This window comes from Telmatherina bonti, assembly GCF_933228915.1.
Source record: "Telmatherina bonti genome assembly, chromosome: 7".
Taxonomy (NCBI): Eukaryota; Metazoa; Chordata; class Actinopteri; order Atheriniformes; family Telmatherinidae; genus Telmatherina; species Telmatherina bonti.
In genome coordinates this window covers 1789421-1804939 of record NC_136625.1, presented here as the reverse complement: position 1 = coordinate 1804939, position 15519 = coordinate 1789421, and the positions used below count along the sequence as shown (strand labels likewise).

Below are 15519 nucleotides of genomic sequence, written 5' to 3'. Positions count from 1 at the left end.
GGTAGATGTGGGGACATCATGGAGACTCCGCCCAGCTTAGTGGGTAGATGTGGGGACATCACGGAGACTCTGCCCAGCTTAGTGGGTAGATGTGGGGACATCATGGAGACTCCGCCCAGCTTAGTGGGTAGATGTGGGGACATCACGGAGACTCCGCCCAGCTTAGTGGGTAGATGTGGGGACATCACGGAGACTCCGCCCAGCTTAGTGGGTAAATGTGGGGACATCACGGAGACTCCGCCCAGCTTAGTGGGTAGATGTGGGGACATCATGGAGACTCCGCCCAGTTTAGTGGGTAGATGTGGGGACATCATGGAGACTCCGCCCAGCTTAGTGGGTAGATGTGGGGACATCATGAAGGCTAAGCCCAGTTTAGTGGGTAGATGTGGGGACATCATGGAGACTCCGCCCAGCTTAGTGGGTAGATGTGGGGACATCACGGAGACTCCGCCCAGCTTAGTGGGTAGATGTGGGGACATCACGGAGACTCCGCCCAGTTTAGTGGGTAGATGTGGGGACATCACGGAGGCTCCGCCCAGTTTAGTGGGTAGATGTGGGGACATCACGGAGGCTCCGCCCAGTTTAGTGGGTAGATGTGGGGACATCACGGAGGCTCCGCCCAGTTTAGTGGGTAGATGTGGGGACATCACGGAGGCTCCGCCCAGTTTAGTGGGTAGATGTGGGGACATCATGGAGACTCCGCCCAGCTTAGTGGGTAGATGTGGGGACATCACGGAGGCTCCGCCCAGTTTAGTGGGTAGATGTGGGGACATCATGGAGACTCCGCCCAGTTTAGTGGGTAGATGTGGGGACATCACGGAGACTCCGCCCAGTTTAGTGGGTAGATGTGGGGACATCATGAAGGCTAAGCCCAGCTTAGTGGGTAGATGTGGGGACATCATGGAGGCTCCGCCCAGTTTAGTGGGTAGATGTGGGGACATCATGGAGGCTCCGCCCAGTTTAGTGGGTAGATGTGGAGACATCATGGAGACTCCGCCCAGCTTAGTGGGTAGATGTGGGGACATTATGGAGGCTCCGCCCAGTTTAGTGGCTAGATGTGGGGACATCATGGAGACTCCGCCCAGCTTAGTGGGTAGATGTGGGGACATCATGGAGACTCCGCCCAGCTTAGTGGGTAGATGTGGGGACATCATGGAGACTCCGCCCAGCTTAGTGGGTAGATGTGGGGACATCACGGAGACTCCGCCCAGCTTAGTGGGTAGATGTGGGGACATCACGGAGACTCCGCCCAGCTTAGTGGGTAGATGTGGGGACATCAGGGAGACTCCGCCCAGTTTAGTGGGTAGATGTGGGGACATCATGGAGACTCCGCCCAGTTTAGTGGGTAGATGTGGGGACATCATGGAGACTCCGCCCAGTTTAGTGGGTAGATGTGGGGACATCATGGAGACTCCGCCCAGCTTAGTGGGTAGATGTGGGGACATCACGGAGACTCCGCCCAGCTTAGTGGGTAGATGTGGGGACATCACGGAGACTCCGCCCAGTTTAGTGGGTAGATGTGGGGACATCACGGAGACTCCGCCCAGTTTAGTGGGTAGATGTGGGGACATCACGGAGGCTCCGCCCAGTTTAGTGGGTAGATGTGGGGACATCACGGAGGCTCCGCCCAGTTTAGTGGGTAGATGTGGGGACATCACGGAGACTCCGCCCAGTTTAGTGGGTAGATGTGGGGACATCACGGAGGCTCCGCCCAGTTTAGTGGGTAGATGTGGGGACATCACGGAGACTCCGCCCAGCTTAGTGGGTAGATGTGGGGACATCACGGAGGCTCCGCCCAGTTTAGTGGGTAGATGTGGGGACATCACGGAGGCTCCGCCCAGTTTAGTGGGTAGATGTGGGGACATCACGGAGACTCCGCCCAGTTTAGTGGGTAGATGTGGGGACATCATGGAGACTCCGCCCAGTTTAGTGGGTAGATGTGGGGACATCATGAAGGCTAAGCCCAGCTTAGTGGGTAGATGTGGGGACATCATGGAGGCTCCGCCCAGTTTAGTGGGTAGATGTGGGGACATCATGGAGACTCCGCCCAGTTTAGTGGGTAGATGTGGGGACATCATGGAGACTCCGCCCAGTTTAGTGGGTAGATGTGGGGACATCATGGAGACTCCGCCCAGTTTAGTGGGTAGATGTGGGGACATCATGGAGACGCCGCCCAGCTTAGTGGGTAGATGTGGGGACATTATGGAGGCTCCGCCCAGTTTAGTTGCTAGATGTGGGGACATCATGGAGACTCCGCCCAGCTTAGTGGGTAGATGTGGGGACATCACGGAGACTCCGCCCAGTTTAGTGGGTCGATGTGGGGACATCATGGAGACTCCGCCCAGCTTAGTGGGTAGATGTGGGGACATCACGGAGACTCCGCCCAGTTTAGTGGGTCGATGTGGGGACATCATGGAGACTCCACCCATCATTTACACCGTGTACTGCGACGACACTTGCTGACGGTAACTGGTTCTGTCTGATCCGAATTAATACTTACGCCTGATACTAGTATCACTTCATATGAGTAGATATCGGACGATACATGCAGATACCATCACAGAAAACAGCCAATACAATACCTGCCCATAATACCAGATATAAACGGATAACGTTTTTTACCACTTGCGTATGAGAAAACAGGTCTGTTGCCATATTCACGAGCAGTTTTTACACCAAAGCTGGTTCTTTTAGCGCTTTACCTCCAATGCTACTTCAGCTAGCAGTTTAGCTGTGACGCTGCTTTAGTTAGCGGTTCAACAACAGTACCGCTTCGACTACAGACGTTACTCCGGTTAGCGGTTCTGGTTTCGACGTCGCTACAGTTAGTGGTTCTGGTTCCGACGTCGCTCTGGTTCGAGGTTCTGGTTCCGACGTCGCTACGGTTAGCGGTTCTGGTTTAGACGTCGCTACAGTTAGCGGTTCTGGTTCCGACGTCGCTACGGTTAGCAGTTCTCGTTCAGACGTCGCTTCGGTTCGAGGTTCTGGTTCAGACGTCGCTACGGTTAGCGGTTCTGGTTTAGACGCTACGGTTAGCGGTTCTGGTTCCGACGTCGCATCGGTTAGCGGTTCTGGTTCAGAGGTCGCTCCGGTTAGCGGTTCTGGTTTCGACGTCGTTACGGTTAGCAGTTCTGGTTCCGACGTCGCTTCAGTTCGAGGTTCTGGCTCCGACGTCGCTACAGTGAGCGGTTCTGGTTTCGACGTCGCTACAGTGAGCGGTTCTGGTTCCGACGTCGCTACGGTTAGCGGTTCTGGTTCCGACGTCGCTACGGTTAGCGGTTCTGGTTCCGACGTCGCTACGGTTAGCGGTTCTGGTTCAGACGTCGCTTTGGTTAGCGGTTCTGGTTCAGACGTCGCTTCGGTTAGCGGTTCTGGTTCCGACGTCGCTACGGTTAGCGGTTCTGGTTCCGACGTCGCGACGGTTAGCGGTTCTGGTTCCGACGTCGCACCGGTTAGCGGTTCTGGTTCAGAGGTCGCTCCGGTTAGCGGTTCTGGTTCAGAGGTCGCTCCGGTTAGCGGTTCTGGTTCCGACGTCGCTACGGTTAGCGGTTCTGGTTCCGACGTCGCTACGGTTAGCGGTTCTGGTTCCGACGTCGCTACGGTTAGCGGTTCTGGTTCAGAGGTCGCTCCGGTTAGCGGTTCTGGTTTCGACGTCGCTACGGTTAGCAGTTCTGGTTCCGACGTCGCTTCGGTTCGAGGTTCTGGTTTAGACGTTGCTACGGTTAGCGGTTCTGGTTCCGACGTTGCTACGGTTAGCGGTTCTGGTTCCGACGTCGCTTTGGTTAGCGGTTCTGGTTCCGACGTCGCTACGGTTAGCGGTTCTCGTTCAGACGTCGCTTCGGTTCGAGGTTCTGGTTCAGACGTCGCTACGGTTAGCGGTTCTGGTTTAGACGCTACGGTTAGCGGTTCTGGTTTAGACGCTACGGTTAGCGGTTCTGGTTTAGACGCTACGGTTAGCGGTTCTGGTTTAGACGCTACGGTTAGCGGTTCTGGTTCCGACGTCGCATCGGTTAGCGGTTCTGGTTCAGAGGTCGCTCCGGTTAGCGGTTCTGGTTTCGACGTCGCTACGGTTAGCAGTTCTGGTTCCGACGTCGCTTCAGTTCGAGGTTCTGGCTCCGACGTCGCTCAGGTTAGCGGTTCTGGTTTAGACGTTGCTACAGTTAGCAGTTCTGGTTTCGACGTCGCTACGGTTAGCGGTTCTGGTTCCGACGTCGCTTTGGTTAGCGGTTCTGGTTCAGAGGTCGCTCCGGTTCGAGGTTCTGGTTCCGACGTCGCTACGGTTAGCGGTTCTGGTTCCGACGTCGCTACGGTTAGCGGTTCTGGCTCAGACGTCGCTCCGGTTAGCAATTCTGGTTCCGACGTTGTTTCGGTTCGAGTTTCTGGTTTAGACGTTGCTACGGTTAGCAGTTCTGGTTCCGACGTCGTTTCGGTTCGAGGTTCTGGTTTAGACGTTGCTACGGTTCGAGGTTCTGGTTCCGACGTCGCTTCGTTTCGAGGTTCTGGTTCAGACGTCGCTACGGTTAGCAGTTCTGGTTCCGACGTCGTTTCGGTTCGAGGTTCTGGTTTAGACGTTGCTACGGTTAGCAGTTCTGGTTCCGACATCGTTTCGGTTCGAGGTTCTGGTTTAGACGTTGCTACGGTTAGCAGTTCTGATTCCAACGTCGCTTCAGTTCGAGGTTCTGGTTCAGACGTTGCTACGGTTAGCGGTTCTGGTTCCGACATCGTTCCGGTTAGCGGTTCTGGTTTCGACGTTGCTACGGTTAGCGGTTCTGGTTCCGACGTCGCTTCGTTTTGAGGTTCTGGTTCAGACGTTGCTACGGTTAGCGGTTCTGGTTCCGACGTCGCTTCGGTTAGCGGTTCTGGTTCCGACGTCGCTTCGGTTCGAGGTTCTGGTTCCGACGTCGCTACGGTTAGCGGTTCTGGTTCCGACGTCGCTTCGATTCGAGGTTCTGGTTCCAACGTCGCTCCGGTTAGCAGTTCTGGTTCCGACGTCGCTTCGTTTCGAGGTTCTGGTTCAGACGTTGCTACGGTTAGCAGTTCTGGTTCCGACGTCGTTTCGGTTCGAGGTTCTGGTTTAGACGTTGCTACGGTTAGCAGTTCTGATTCCAACGTCGCTTCAGTTCGAGGTTCTGGTTCAGACGTTGCTACGGTTAGCGGTTCTGGTTCCGAAGTCGCTCCGGTTAGCGGTTCTGGTTTCGACGTTGCTACGGTTAGCGGTTCTGGCTCCGACGTCGCTCCGGTTAGCAGTTCTGGTTCCGACGTCGTTTCGGTTCGAGGTTCTGGTTTAGACGTTGCTACGGTTAGCAGTTCTGGTTCCGACATCGCTACGGTTCGAGGTTCTGGTTTAGACGTCGCTACGGTTAGCGGTTCTGGCTCCGACGTCGCTACGGTTAGCGGTTCTGGCTCCGACGTCGCTACGGTTAGCGGTTCTGGTTCCGACGTCGCTTCGATTCGAGGTTCTGGTTTAGACGTTGCTACGGTTAGCAGTTCTGATTCCAACGTCGCTTCGGTTCGCGGTTCTGGTTCAGACGCTACGGTTTGCGGTTCTGGTTCCGACATCGCTCCGGTTAGCGGTTCTGGTTTCGACGTTGCTACGGTTAGCAGTTCTGGTTCCGACGTCGCTTCGATTCGAGGTTCTGGTTTCGATGTTGCTACGGTTAGCAGTTCTGGTTCCGACGTCGCTTCGGTTCGAGGTTCTGGTTTAGACGTTGCTACGGTTAGCAGTTCTGGTTCCGACATCGGTTCGAGGTTCTGGTTTAGACGTCGCTACGGTTCGAGGTTCTGGCTCCGACGTCGCTCAGGTTAGCAATTCTGGTTCCGACGTTGTTTCGGTTCGAGGTTCTGGTTTAGACGTTGCTACGGTTAGCAGTTCTGGTTCCGACGTCGTTTCGGTTCGAGGTTCTGGTTTAGACGTCGCTACGGTTAGCGGTTCTGGTTTAGACGTCGCTACGGTTAGCGGTTCTGGTTCCTACGTCGCTACGGTTCGAGGTTCTGGCTCCGACGTCGCTCAGGTTAGCAATTCTGGTTCCGACGTTGTTTCGGTTCGAGGTTCTGGTTCCGACGTCGCTCCGGTTAGCAGTTCTGGTTCCGACGTCGCTTCGGTTCGAGGTTCTGGTTCCGACGTCGCTCCGGTTAGCGGTTCTGGTTTCGACGTTGCTACGGTTAGCAGTTCTGGTTCCGACGTCGCTTCGGTTCGAGGTTCTGGTTCCGACGTCGCTTCGGTTCGAGGTTCTGGTTCCGACGTCACTCCGGTTAGCGGTTCTGGTTTCGACGTCGCTACGGTTAGCAGTTCTGGTTCCGACGTCGCTTCGATTCGAGGTTCTGGTTTCGATGTTGCTACGGTTAGCAGTTCTGGTTCCGACGTCGCTTCGGTTCGAGGTTCTGGTTTAGACGTTGCTACGGTTAGCAGTTCTGGTTCCGACATCGCTACGGTTCGAGGTTCTGGTTTAGACGTCGCTACGGTTCGAGGTTCTGGCTCCGACGTCGCTCAGGTTAGCAATTCTGGTTCCGACGTTGTTTCGGTTCGAGTTTCTGGTTTAGACGTTGCTACGGTTAGCAGTTCTGGTTCCGACGTCGTTTCGGTTCGAGGTTCTGGTTTAGACGTCGCTACGGTTAGCGGTTCTGGTTTAGACGTCGCTACGGTTAGCGGTTCTGGTTCCTACGTCGCTACGGTTCGAGGTTCTGGCTCCGACGTCGCTCAGGTTAGCAATTCTGGTTCCGACGTTGTTTCGGTTCGAGTTTCTGGTTTAGACGTTGCTACGGTTAGCAGTTCTGGTTCCGACGTCGTTTCGGTTCGAGGTTCTGGTTTAGACGTTGCTACGGTTAGCAGTTCTGGCTCCGACGTCGCTTCGTTTCGAGGTTCTGGTTCAGACGTTGCTACGGTTAGCGGTTCTGGTTCCGACGTCGCTTCGATTCGAGGTTCTGGTTTAGACGTTGCTACGGTTAGCAGTTCTGGTTCCGACGTCGCTTCAGTTCGAGGTTCTGTTTCAGACGTTGCTACGGTTAGCGGTTCTGGTTCCGATGTCGCTTCGGTTCGAGGTTCTGGTTCCAACGTCGCTCCGGTTAGTCGTTCTGGTTCCGACGTCGCTTCGTTTCGAGGTTCTGGTTCAGACGTTGCTACGGTTAGCAGTTCTGGTTCCGACGTCGCTTCGGTTCGAGGTTCTGGTTCCGACGTCGCTCCGGTTAGCAATTCTGGTTCCGACGTCGTTTCGGTTCGAGTTTCTGGTTTAGACGTTGCTACGGTTAGCAGTTCTGGTTCCGACATCGCTTCGGTTCGAGGTTCTGGTTCCAACGTCGCTCCGGTTAGCAGTTCTGGTTCCGACGTCGCTTCGTTTCGAGGTTCTGGTTCAGACGTTGCTACGGTTAGCAGTTCTGGTTCCGACGTCGTTTCGGTTCGAGGTTCTGGTTCAGACGTTGCTACGGTTAGCGGTTCTGGTTCCGACATCGCTCCGGTTAGCGGTTCTGGTTTCGACGTTGCTACGGTTAGCGGTTCTGGCTCCGACGTCGCTCCGGTTAGCAGTTCTGGTTCTGACGTCGTTTCGGTTCGAGGTTCTGGTTTAGACGTTGCTACGGTTAGCAGTTCTGGTTCCGACATCGCTACGGTTCGAGGTTCTGGTTTAGACGTCGCTACGGTTCGAGGTTATGGTTTAGACGTCGCTACGGTTAGCGGTTCTGGTTTAGACGTCGCTACGGTTAGCGGTTCTGGTTCCGACGTCGCTACGGTTCGAGGTTCTGGCTCCGACGTCGCTCCGGTTAGCAATTCTGGTTCCGACGTTGTTTCGGTTCGAGTTTCTGGTTTAGACGTTGCTACGGTTAGCAGTTCTGGTTCCGACGTCGTTTCGGTTCGAGGTTCTGGTTTAGACGTTGCTACGGTTAGCAGTTCTGGTTCCGACATCGCTACGGTTCGAGGTTCTGGTTTAGACGTCGCTACGGTTCGAGGTTCTGGTTTAGACGTCGCTACGGTTAGCGGTTCTGGTTTAGACGTCGCTACGGTTAGCGGTTCTGGTTCCGACGTCGCTACGGTTCGAGGTTCTGGCTCCGACGTCGCTCCGGTTAGCAATTCTGGTTCCGACGTCGCTTCGTTTCGAGGTTCTGGTTCAGACGTCGCTACGGTTAGCAGTTCTGGTTCCAACGTCGTTTCGGTTCGAGGTTCTGGTTTAGACGTTGCTACGGTTAGCAGTTCTGGTTCCGACATCGTTTCGGTTCGAGGTTCTGGTTTAGACGTTGCTACGGTTAGCAGTTCTGATTCCAACGTCGCTTCAGTTCGAGGTTCTGTTTCAGACGTTGCTACGGTTAGCGGTTCTGGTTCCGACATCGCTCCGGTTAGCGGTTCTGGTTTCGACGTTGCTACGGTTAGCGGTTCTGGCTCCGACGTCGCTCCGGTTAGCAGTTCTGGTTCCGACGTCGCTTCGGTTCGAGGTTCTGGTTCCGACGTCACTCCGGTTAGCGGTTCTGGTTTCGACGTCGCTACGGTTAGCGGTTCTGGTTTCGACGTCGCTACGGTTAGCAGTTCTGGTTCCGACGTCGCTTCGGTTCGAGGTTCTGGTTCAGAGGTCGCTACGGTTCGAGGTTCTGGTTCAGAGGTCGCTACGGTTAGCGGTTCTGGTTCCGACGTCGCTTCGGTTAGCGGTTCTGGTTCCGACGTCGCTTCAGTTCGAGGTTCTGGCTCCGACGTCGCTCAGGTTAGCGGTTCTGGCTCAGACGTCGCTCAGGTTAGCGGTTCTGGTTCCGACGTCGCTTCGATTCGAGGTTCTGGTTTAGACGTTGCTACGGTTAGCAGTTCTGGTTCCGACGTCGCTTCGGTTCAAGGTTCTGGTTCCAACGTCGCTCCGGTTAGCAGTTCTGGTTCCGACGTCGCTTCGTTTCGAGGTTCTGGTTCAGACGTCGCTCCGGGTAGCAGTTCTGGTTCCGACGTCGCTTCGTTTCGAGGTTCTGGTTCAGACGTTGCTACGGTTAGCAGTTCTGGTTCCGACGTCGTTTCGGTTCGAGGTTCTGGTTTAGACGTTGCTACGGTTAGCAGTTCTGGTTTAGACGTTGCTACGGTTAGCAGTTCTGGTTCCGACGTCGCTTCAGTTCGAGGTTCTGTTTCAGACGTTGCTACGGTTAGCGGTTCTGGTTCCGATGTCGCTTCGGTTCGAGGTTCTGGTTCCAACGTCGCTCCGGTTAGTCGTTCTGGTTCCGACGTCGCTTCGTTTCGAGGTTCTGGTTCAGACGTTGCTACGGTTAGCAGTTCTGGTTCCGACGTCGCTTCGGTTCGAGGTTCTGGTTCCGACGTCGCTCCGGTTAGCAATTCTGGTTCCGACGTCGTTTCGGTTCGAGTTTCTGGTTTAGACGTTGCTACGGTTAGCAGTTCTGGTTCCGACATCGCTTCGGTTCGAGGTTCTGGTTCCAACGTCGCTCCGGTTAGCAGTTCTGGTTCCGACGTCGCTTCGTTTCGAGGTTCTGGTTCAGACGTTGCTACGGTTAGCAGTTCTGGTTCCGACGTCGTTTCGGTTCGAGGTTCTGGTTTAGACGTTGCTACGGTTAGCAGTTCTGATTCCAACGTCGCTTCAGTTCGAGGTTCTGGTTCAGACGTTGCTACGGTTAGCGGTTCTGGTTCCGACATCGCTCCGGTTAGCGGTTCTGGTTTCGACGTTGCTACGGTTAGCGGTTCTGGCTCCGACGTCGCTCCGGTTAGCAGTTCTGGTTCTGACGTCGTTTCGGTTCGAGGTTCTGGTTTAGACGTTGCTACGGTTAGCAGTTCTGGTTCCGACATCGCTACGGTTCGAGGTTCTGGTTTAGACGTCGCTACGGTTCGAGGTTATGGTTTAGACGTCGCTACGGTTAGCGGTTCTGGTTTAGACGTCGCTACGGTTAGCGGTTCTGGTTCCGACGTCGCTACGGTTCGAGGTTCTGGCTCCGACGTCGCTCCGGTTAGCAATTCTGGTTCCGACGTTGTTTCGGTTCGAGTTTCTGGTTTAGACGTTGCTACGGTTATCAGTTCTGGTTCCGACGTCGTTTCGGTTCGAGGTTCTGGTTTAGACGTTGCTACGGTTAGCAGTTCTGGTTCCGACATCGCTACGGTTCGAGGTTCTGGTTTAGACGTCGCTACGGTTCGAGGTTCTGGTTTAGACGTCGCTACGGTTAGCGGTTCTGGTTTAGACGTCGCTACGGTTAGCGGTTCTGGTTTAGACGTCGCTACGGTTAGCGGTTCTGGTTCCGACGTCGCTACGGTTCGAGGTTCTGGCTCCGACGTCGCTCCGGTTAGCAATTCTGGTTCCGACGTCGCTTCGTTTCGAGGTTCTGGTTCAGACGTCGCTACGGTTAGCAGTTCTGGTTCCAACGTCGTTTCGGTTCGAGGTTCTGGTTTAGACGTTGCTACGGTTAGCAGTTCTGGTTCCGACATCGTTTCGGTTCGAGGTTCTGGTTTAGACGTTGCTACGGTTAGCAGTTCTGGTTCCGACATCGCTCCGGTTAGCGGTTCTGGTTTCGACGTTGCTACGGTTAGCGGTTCTGGCTCCGACGTCGCTCCGGTTAGCAGTTCTGGTTCCGACGTCGCTTCGGTTCGAGGTTCTGGTTCCGACGTCACTCCGGTTAGCGGTTCTGGTTTCGACGTCGCTACGGTTAGCGGTTCTGGTTTCGACGTCGCTACGGTTAGCAGTTCTGGTTCCGACGTCGCTTCGGTTCGAGGTTCTGGTTCAGAGGTCGCTACGGTTCGAGGTTCTGGTTCAGAGGTCGCTACGGTTAGCGGTTCTGGTTCCGACGTCGCTTCGGTTAGCGGTTCTGGTTCCGACGTCGCTTCAGTTCGAGGTTCTGGCTCCGACGTCGCTCAGGTTAGCGGTTCTGGCTCAGACGTCGCTCAGGTTAGCGGTTCTGGTTCCGACGTCGCTTCGATTCGAGGTTCTGGTTTAGACGTTGCTACGGTTAGCAGTTCTGGTTCCAACGTCGCTTCGGTTCGAGGTTCTGGTTCAGACGTTGCTACGGTTAGCGGTTCTGGCTCCGACGTCGCTACGGTTAGCGGTTCTGGCTCCGACGTCGCTCCGGTTAGCGGTTCTGGTTCCGACGTCGCTTCGATTCGAGGTTCTGGTTTAGACGTTGCTACGGTTAGCAGTTCTGATTCCAACGTCGCTTCGGTTCGCGGTTCTGGTTCAGACGTTGCTACGGTTTGCGGTTCTGGTTCCGACATCGCTCCGGTTAGCGGTTCTGGTTTCGACGTTGCTACGGTTAGCAGTTCTGGTTTCGACGTCGCTTCGGTTCGAGGTTCTGGTTCCGACGTCGCTCCGGTTAGCGGTTCTGGTTTCGACGTTGCTACGGTTAGCGGTTCTGGCTCCGACGTCGCTCCGGTTAGCAGTTCTGGTTCCGACGTCGCTTCGGTTCGAGGTTCTGGTTCCGACGTCACTCCGGTTAGCGGTTCTGGTTTCGACGTCGCTACGGTTAGCGGTTCTGGTTCCGACGTCGCTACGGTTAGCGGTTCTGGTTCCGACGTCGCTTCGGTTAGCGGTTCTGGTTCCGACGTCGCTTCAGTTCGAGGTTCTGCCTCCGACGTCGCTCAGGTTAGCGGTTCTGGCTCAGACGTCGCTCAGGTTAGCGGTTCTGGTTCCTACGTCGCTTCGATTCGAGGTTCTGGTTTAGACGTTGCTACGGTTAGCAGTTCTGGTTCCAACGTCGCTTCGGTTCGAGGTTCTGGTTCAGACGTTGCTACGGTTAGCGGTTCTGATTCCAACGTCGCTTCGGTTCGCGGTTCTGGTTCAGACGTTGCTACGGTTTGCGGTTCTGGTTCCGACATCGCTCCGGTTAGCGGTTCTGGTTTCGACGTTGCTACGGTTAGCAGTTCTGGTTTCGACGTCGCTTCGGTTCGAGGTTCTGGTTCCGACGTCGCTACGGTTAGCGGTTCTGCTTCCGACGTCGTTTCGGTTCGAGGTTCTGGTTTAGACGTTGCTACGGTTAGCAGTTCTGGTTCCGACGTCGCTTCGTTTCGAGGTTCTGGTTCAGACGTTGCTACGGTTAGCGGTTCTGGTTCCGACGTCGCTCCGGTTCGAGGTTCTGGTTCCGACGTCACTCCGGTTAGCGGTTCTGGTTTCGACGTCGCTACGGTTAGCAGTTCTGGTTCCGACGTCGCTTCGGTTCGAGGTTCTGGTTCAGACGTCGCTACGGTTAGCGGTTCTGGTTCCGACGTCGCTTCGGTTAGCGGTTCTGGTTCCGACGTCGCTTCAGTTCGAGGTTCTGGCTCCGACGTCGCTCAGGTTAGCGGTTCTGGCTCAGACGTCGCTCAGGTTAGCGGTTCTGGTTCCTACGTCGTTTCGATTCGAGGTTCTGGTTCCTACGTCGTTTCGATTCGAGGTTCTGGTTTAGACGTTGCTACGGTTAGCAGTTCTGGTTCCAACGTCGCTTCGGTTAGCGGTTCTGGTTCCGACGTCGCTACGGTTAGCGGTTCTGGCTCCGACGTCGCTACGGTTAGCGGTTCTGGCTCCGACGTCGCTACGGTTAGCGGTTCTGGCTCCGACGTCGCTACGGTTAGCGGTTCTGGCTCCGACGTCGCTTCGATTCGAGGTTCTGGTTTAGACGTTGCTACGGTTAGCAGTTCTGATTCCAACGTCGCTTCGGTTCGAGGTTCTGGTTCAGAGGTCGCTCCGGTTAGCGGTTCTGGTTTCGACGTCGCTTCGGTTCGAGGTTCTGGTTCCGACGTCGCTACGGTTAGCGGTTCTGGTTCCGACGTCGCTCAGGTTAGCGGTTCTGGCTCAGACGTCGCTCAGGTTAGCGGTTCTGGCTCCGACGTCGCTCAGGTTAGCGGTTCTGGCTCCGACGTCGCTCAGGTTAGCGGTTCTGGCTCCGACGTCGCTACGGTTAGCGGTTCTGGTTTCGACGTTGCTACGGTTAGCGGTTCTGGTTTAGAGGTCGCTTCGGTTAGCGGTTCTGGTTTAGAGGTCGCTTCGGTTAGCGGTTCTGGTTTCGACGTCGCTACGGTTAGCAGTTCTGGTTCTGACGTCGCTTCGGTTCGAGGTTCTGGTTTCGACGTCGCTACGGTTAGCGGTTCTGGTTCCGACGTCGTTTCGGTTAGCGGTTCTGGTTCCGACGTCGCTTCAGTTCGAGGTTCTGGCTCCGACGTCGCTCAGGTTAGCGGTTCTGGCTCCGACGTCGCTCAGGTTAGCGGTTCTGGCTCAGACGTCGCTCAGGTTAGCGGTTCTGGTTCCTACGTCGCTTCGATTCGAGGTTCTGGTTTAGACGTTGCTACGGTTAGCAGTTCTGATTCCAACGTCGCTTCAGTTCGAGGTTCTGGTTCAGACGTTGCTACGGTTAGCGGTTCTGGTTCCGACATCGCTCCGGTTAGCGGTTCTGGTTCCGACGTCGCTTCAGTTCGAGGTTCTGGCTCCGACGTCGCTCCGGTTAGCAATTCTGGTTCCGACGTTGTTTAGGTTCGAGTTTCTGGTTTAGACGTTGCTACGGTTAGCAGTTCTGGTTCCGACGTCGTTTCGGTTCGAGGTTCTGGTTTAGACGTTGCTACGGTTAGCAGTTCTGGTTCCGACGTCGCTTCGTTTCGAGGTTCTGGTTCAGACGTCGCTACGGTTAGCAGTTCTGGTTCCGACGTCGTTTCGGTTCGAGGTTCTGGTTTAGACGTTGCTACGGTTAGCAGTTCTGGTTCCGACATCGTTTCGGTTCGAGGTTCTGGTTTAGACGTTGCTACGGTTAGCAGTTCTGATTCCAACGTCGCTTCAGTTCGAGGTTCTGGTTCAGACGTTGCTACGGTTAGCGGTTCTGGTTCCGACATCGCTCCGGTTAGAGGTTCTGGTTTCGACGTTGCTACGGTTAGCGGTTCTGGCTCCGACGTCGCTCCGGTTAGCAGTTCTGGTTCCGACGTCGCTTCGGTTCGAGGTTCTGGTTCCGACGTCGCTCCGGTTAGCGGTTCTGGTTTCAACGTCGCTACGGTTAGCAGTTCTGGTTCAAACGTCGCTACGGTTCGAGGTTCTGGTTCCGACGTCGCTCCGGTTAGCAGTTCTGGTTCCGATGTCGCTTCGGTTCGAGGTTCTGGTTCCAACGTTGCTACGGTTAGCGGTTCTGGTTTCGACGTCGCTACGGTTAGCAGTTCTGGTTCAAACGTCGCTACGGTTCGAGGTTCTGGTTCCGACGTCGCTCCGGTTAGCGGTTCTGGTTTCGACGTCGCTACGGTTAGCAGTTCTGGTTCAAACGTCGCTACGGTTCGAGGTTCTGGTTCCGACGTCGCTCCGGTTAGCGGTTCTGGTTTCGACGTCGCTACGGTTAGCAGTTCTGGTTCAAACGTCGCTACGGTTCGAGGTTCTGGTTCAGACGTCGCTACGGTTAGCAGTTCTGGTTCCGACGTCGCTTTGGTTCGAGGTTCTGGTTCCGACGTCGCTCCGGTTAGCAGTTCTGGTTCCGACGTCGCTTTGGTTCGAGGTTCTGGTTCCGACGTCGCTCCGGTTAGCAGTTCTGGTTCCGACATCGCTTCGGTTCGAGGTTCTGGTTCCGACGTCGCTCTGGTTAGCGGTTCTGGTTTCAACGTCGCTACGGTTAGCAGTTCTGGTTCAAACGTCGCTACGGTTCGAGGTTCTGGTTCCGACGTCGCTCCGGTTAGCAGTTCTGGTTCCGACGTCGCTCCGGTTAGCAGTTCTGGTTCCGACGTCGCTCCGGTTAGCAGTTCTGGTTCCGACGTCGCTTCGGTTCGAGGTTCTGGTTCCGACGTCGCTCCGGTTAGCGGTTCTGGTTTCAACGTCGCTACGGTTAGCAGTTCTGGTTCAAACGTCGCTACGGTTCGAGGTTCTGGCTCCGACGTCGCTCCGGTTAGTGTTTCTTGTTCAGACGTTGCTCCGGTCCTGGTTCTGACTAGTCCAGACAGAACTCTGATCTGATCCATTTCACTGCATTACGTTTGATGAGACCGGTGGGAATCGTAGGGAACCTGGTGATGACCTGGACAGGTGTTCTTCCAGTCCAGCATTCTGTCATGTCATTTGTCCCATGATGATGTCACAGTGACATCACAGTGTAACCAAAAGGATGAAAGTGTAATCCAGCTGCATGATGGTTTCAGAAGCACATTTGCGTCACTGCTTTATTTATTGATCCTGCTCAAACTTTATTGGTGCTGGGCCTTTATTGATTACCTGGTGTCCACCCAAACCAGTGGTCATTGATTACTTTATTAAACAGATGACAGAGAAATGGATTATCAGGATAAACAGTAAACACATACATTGATCATCAATCACCCATAATAGGTGGCGTCGCCGCCCCGTGTGAGAACTACAGAGAGGGAGATTGGTAGAAACCTGGCTTCTCTAATGGCCTCCTTGTGAGCCTGGAACATCTTCACGTTGTTCATGTTGGACTGCCAGTACTTGACGTAGCCGCCGTGGTCCGCCGTCAGCATCCACATGTCGTTATGAGACCAGGTCATGGCCCGCACCGGACTGTCATGGGCCTGCAGCAGACAGAACCGGGTCAGGTCGGGTTACCACAACCGGGTCAGGTCCGCGTGAACAGAACCGCGTCAGGCCCGGGTTTAACTAGGACTTCCTGATGCCAGCA

General features: G+C 55.2%; 1 protein-coding gene across 1 annotated transcript in view; it reads right to left on the bottom strand.

Moving 5' to 3' along the window:
- Nucleotides 1-15519, bottom strand: part of wdr33 (WD repeat domain 33) — a 136050-nt gene that overhangs the window by 81318 nt on the left and 39213 nt on the right. The window contains 1 exon segment of the mRNA XM_079243357.1: nt 15261-15412. Within this exon segment, the coding sequence (XP_079099483.1) occupies nt 15261-15412 (152 nt within the window).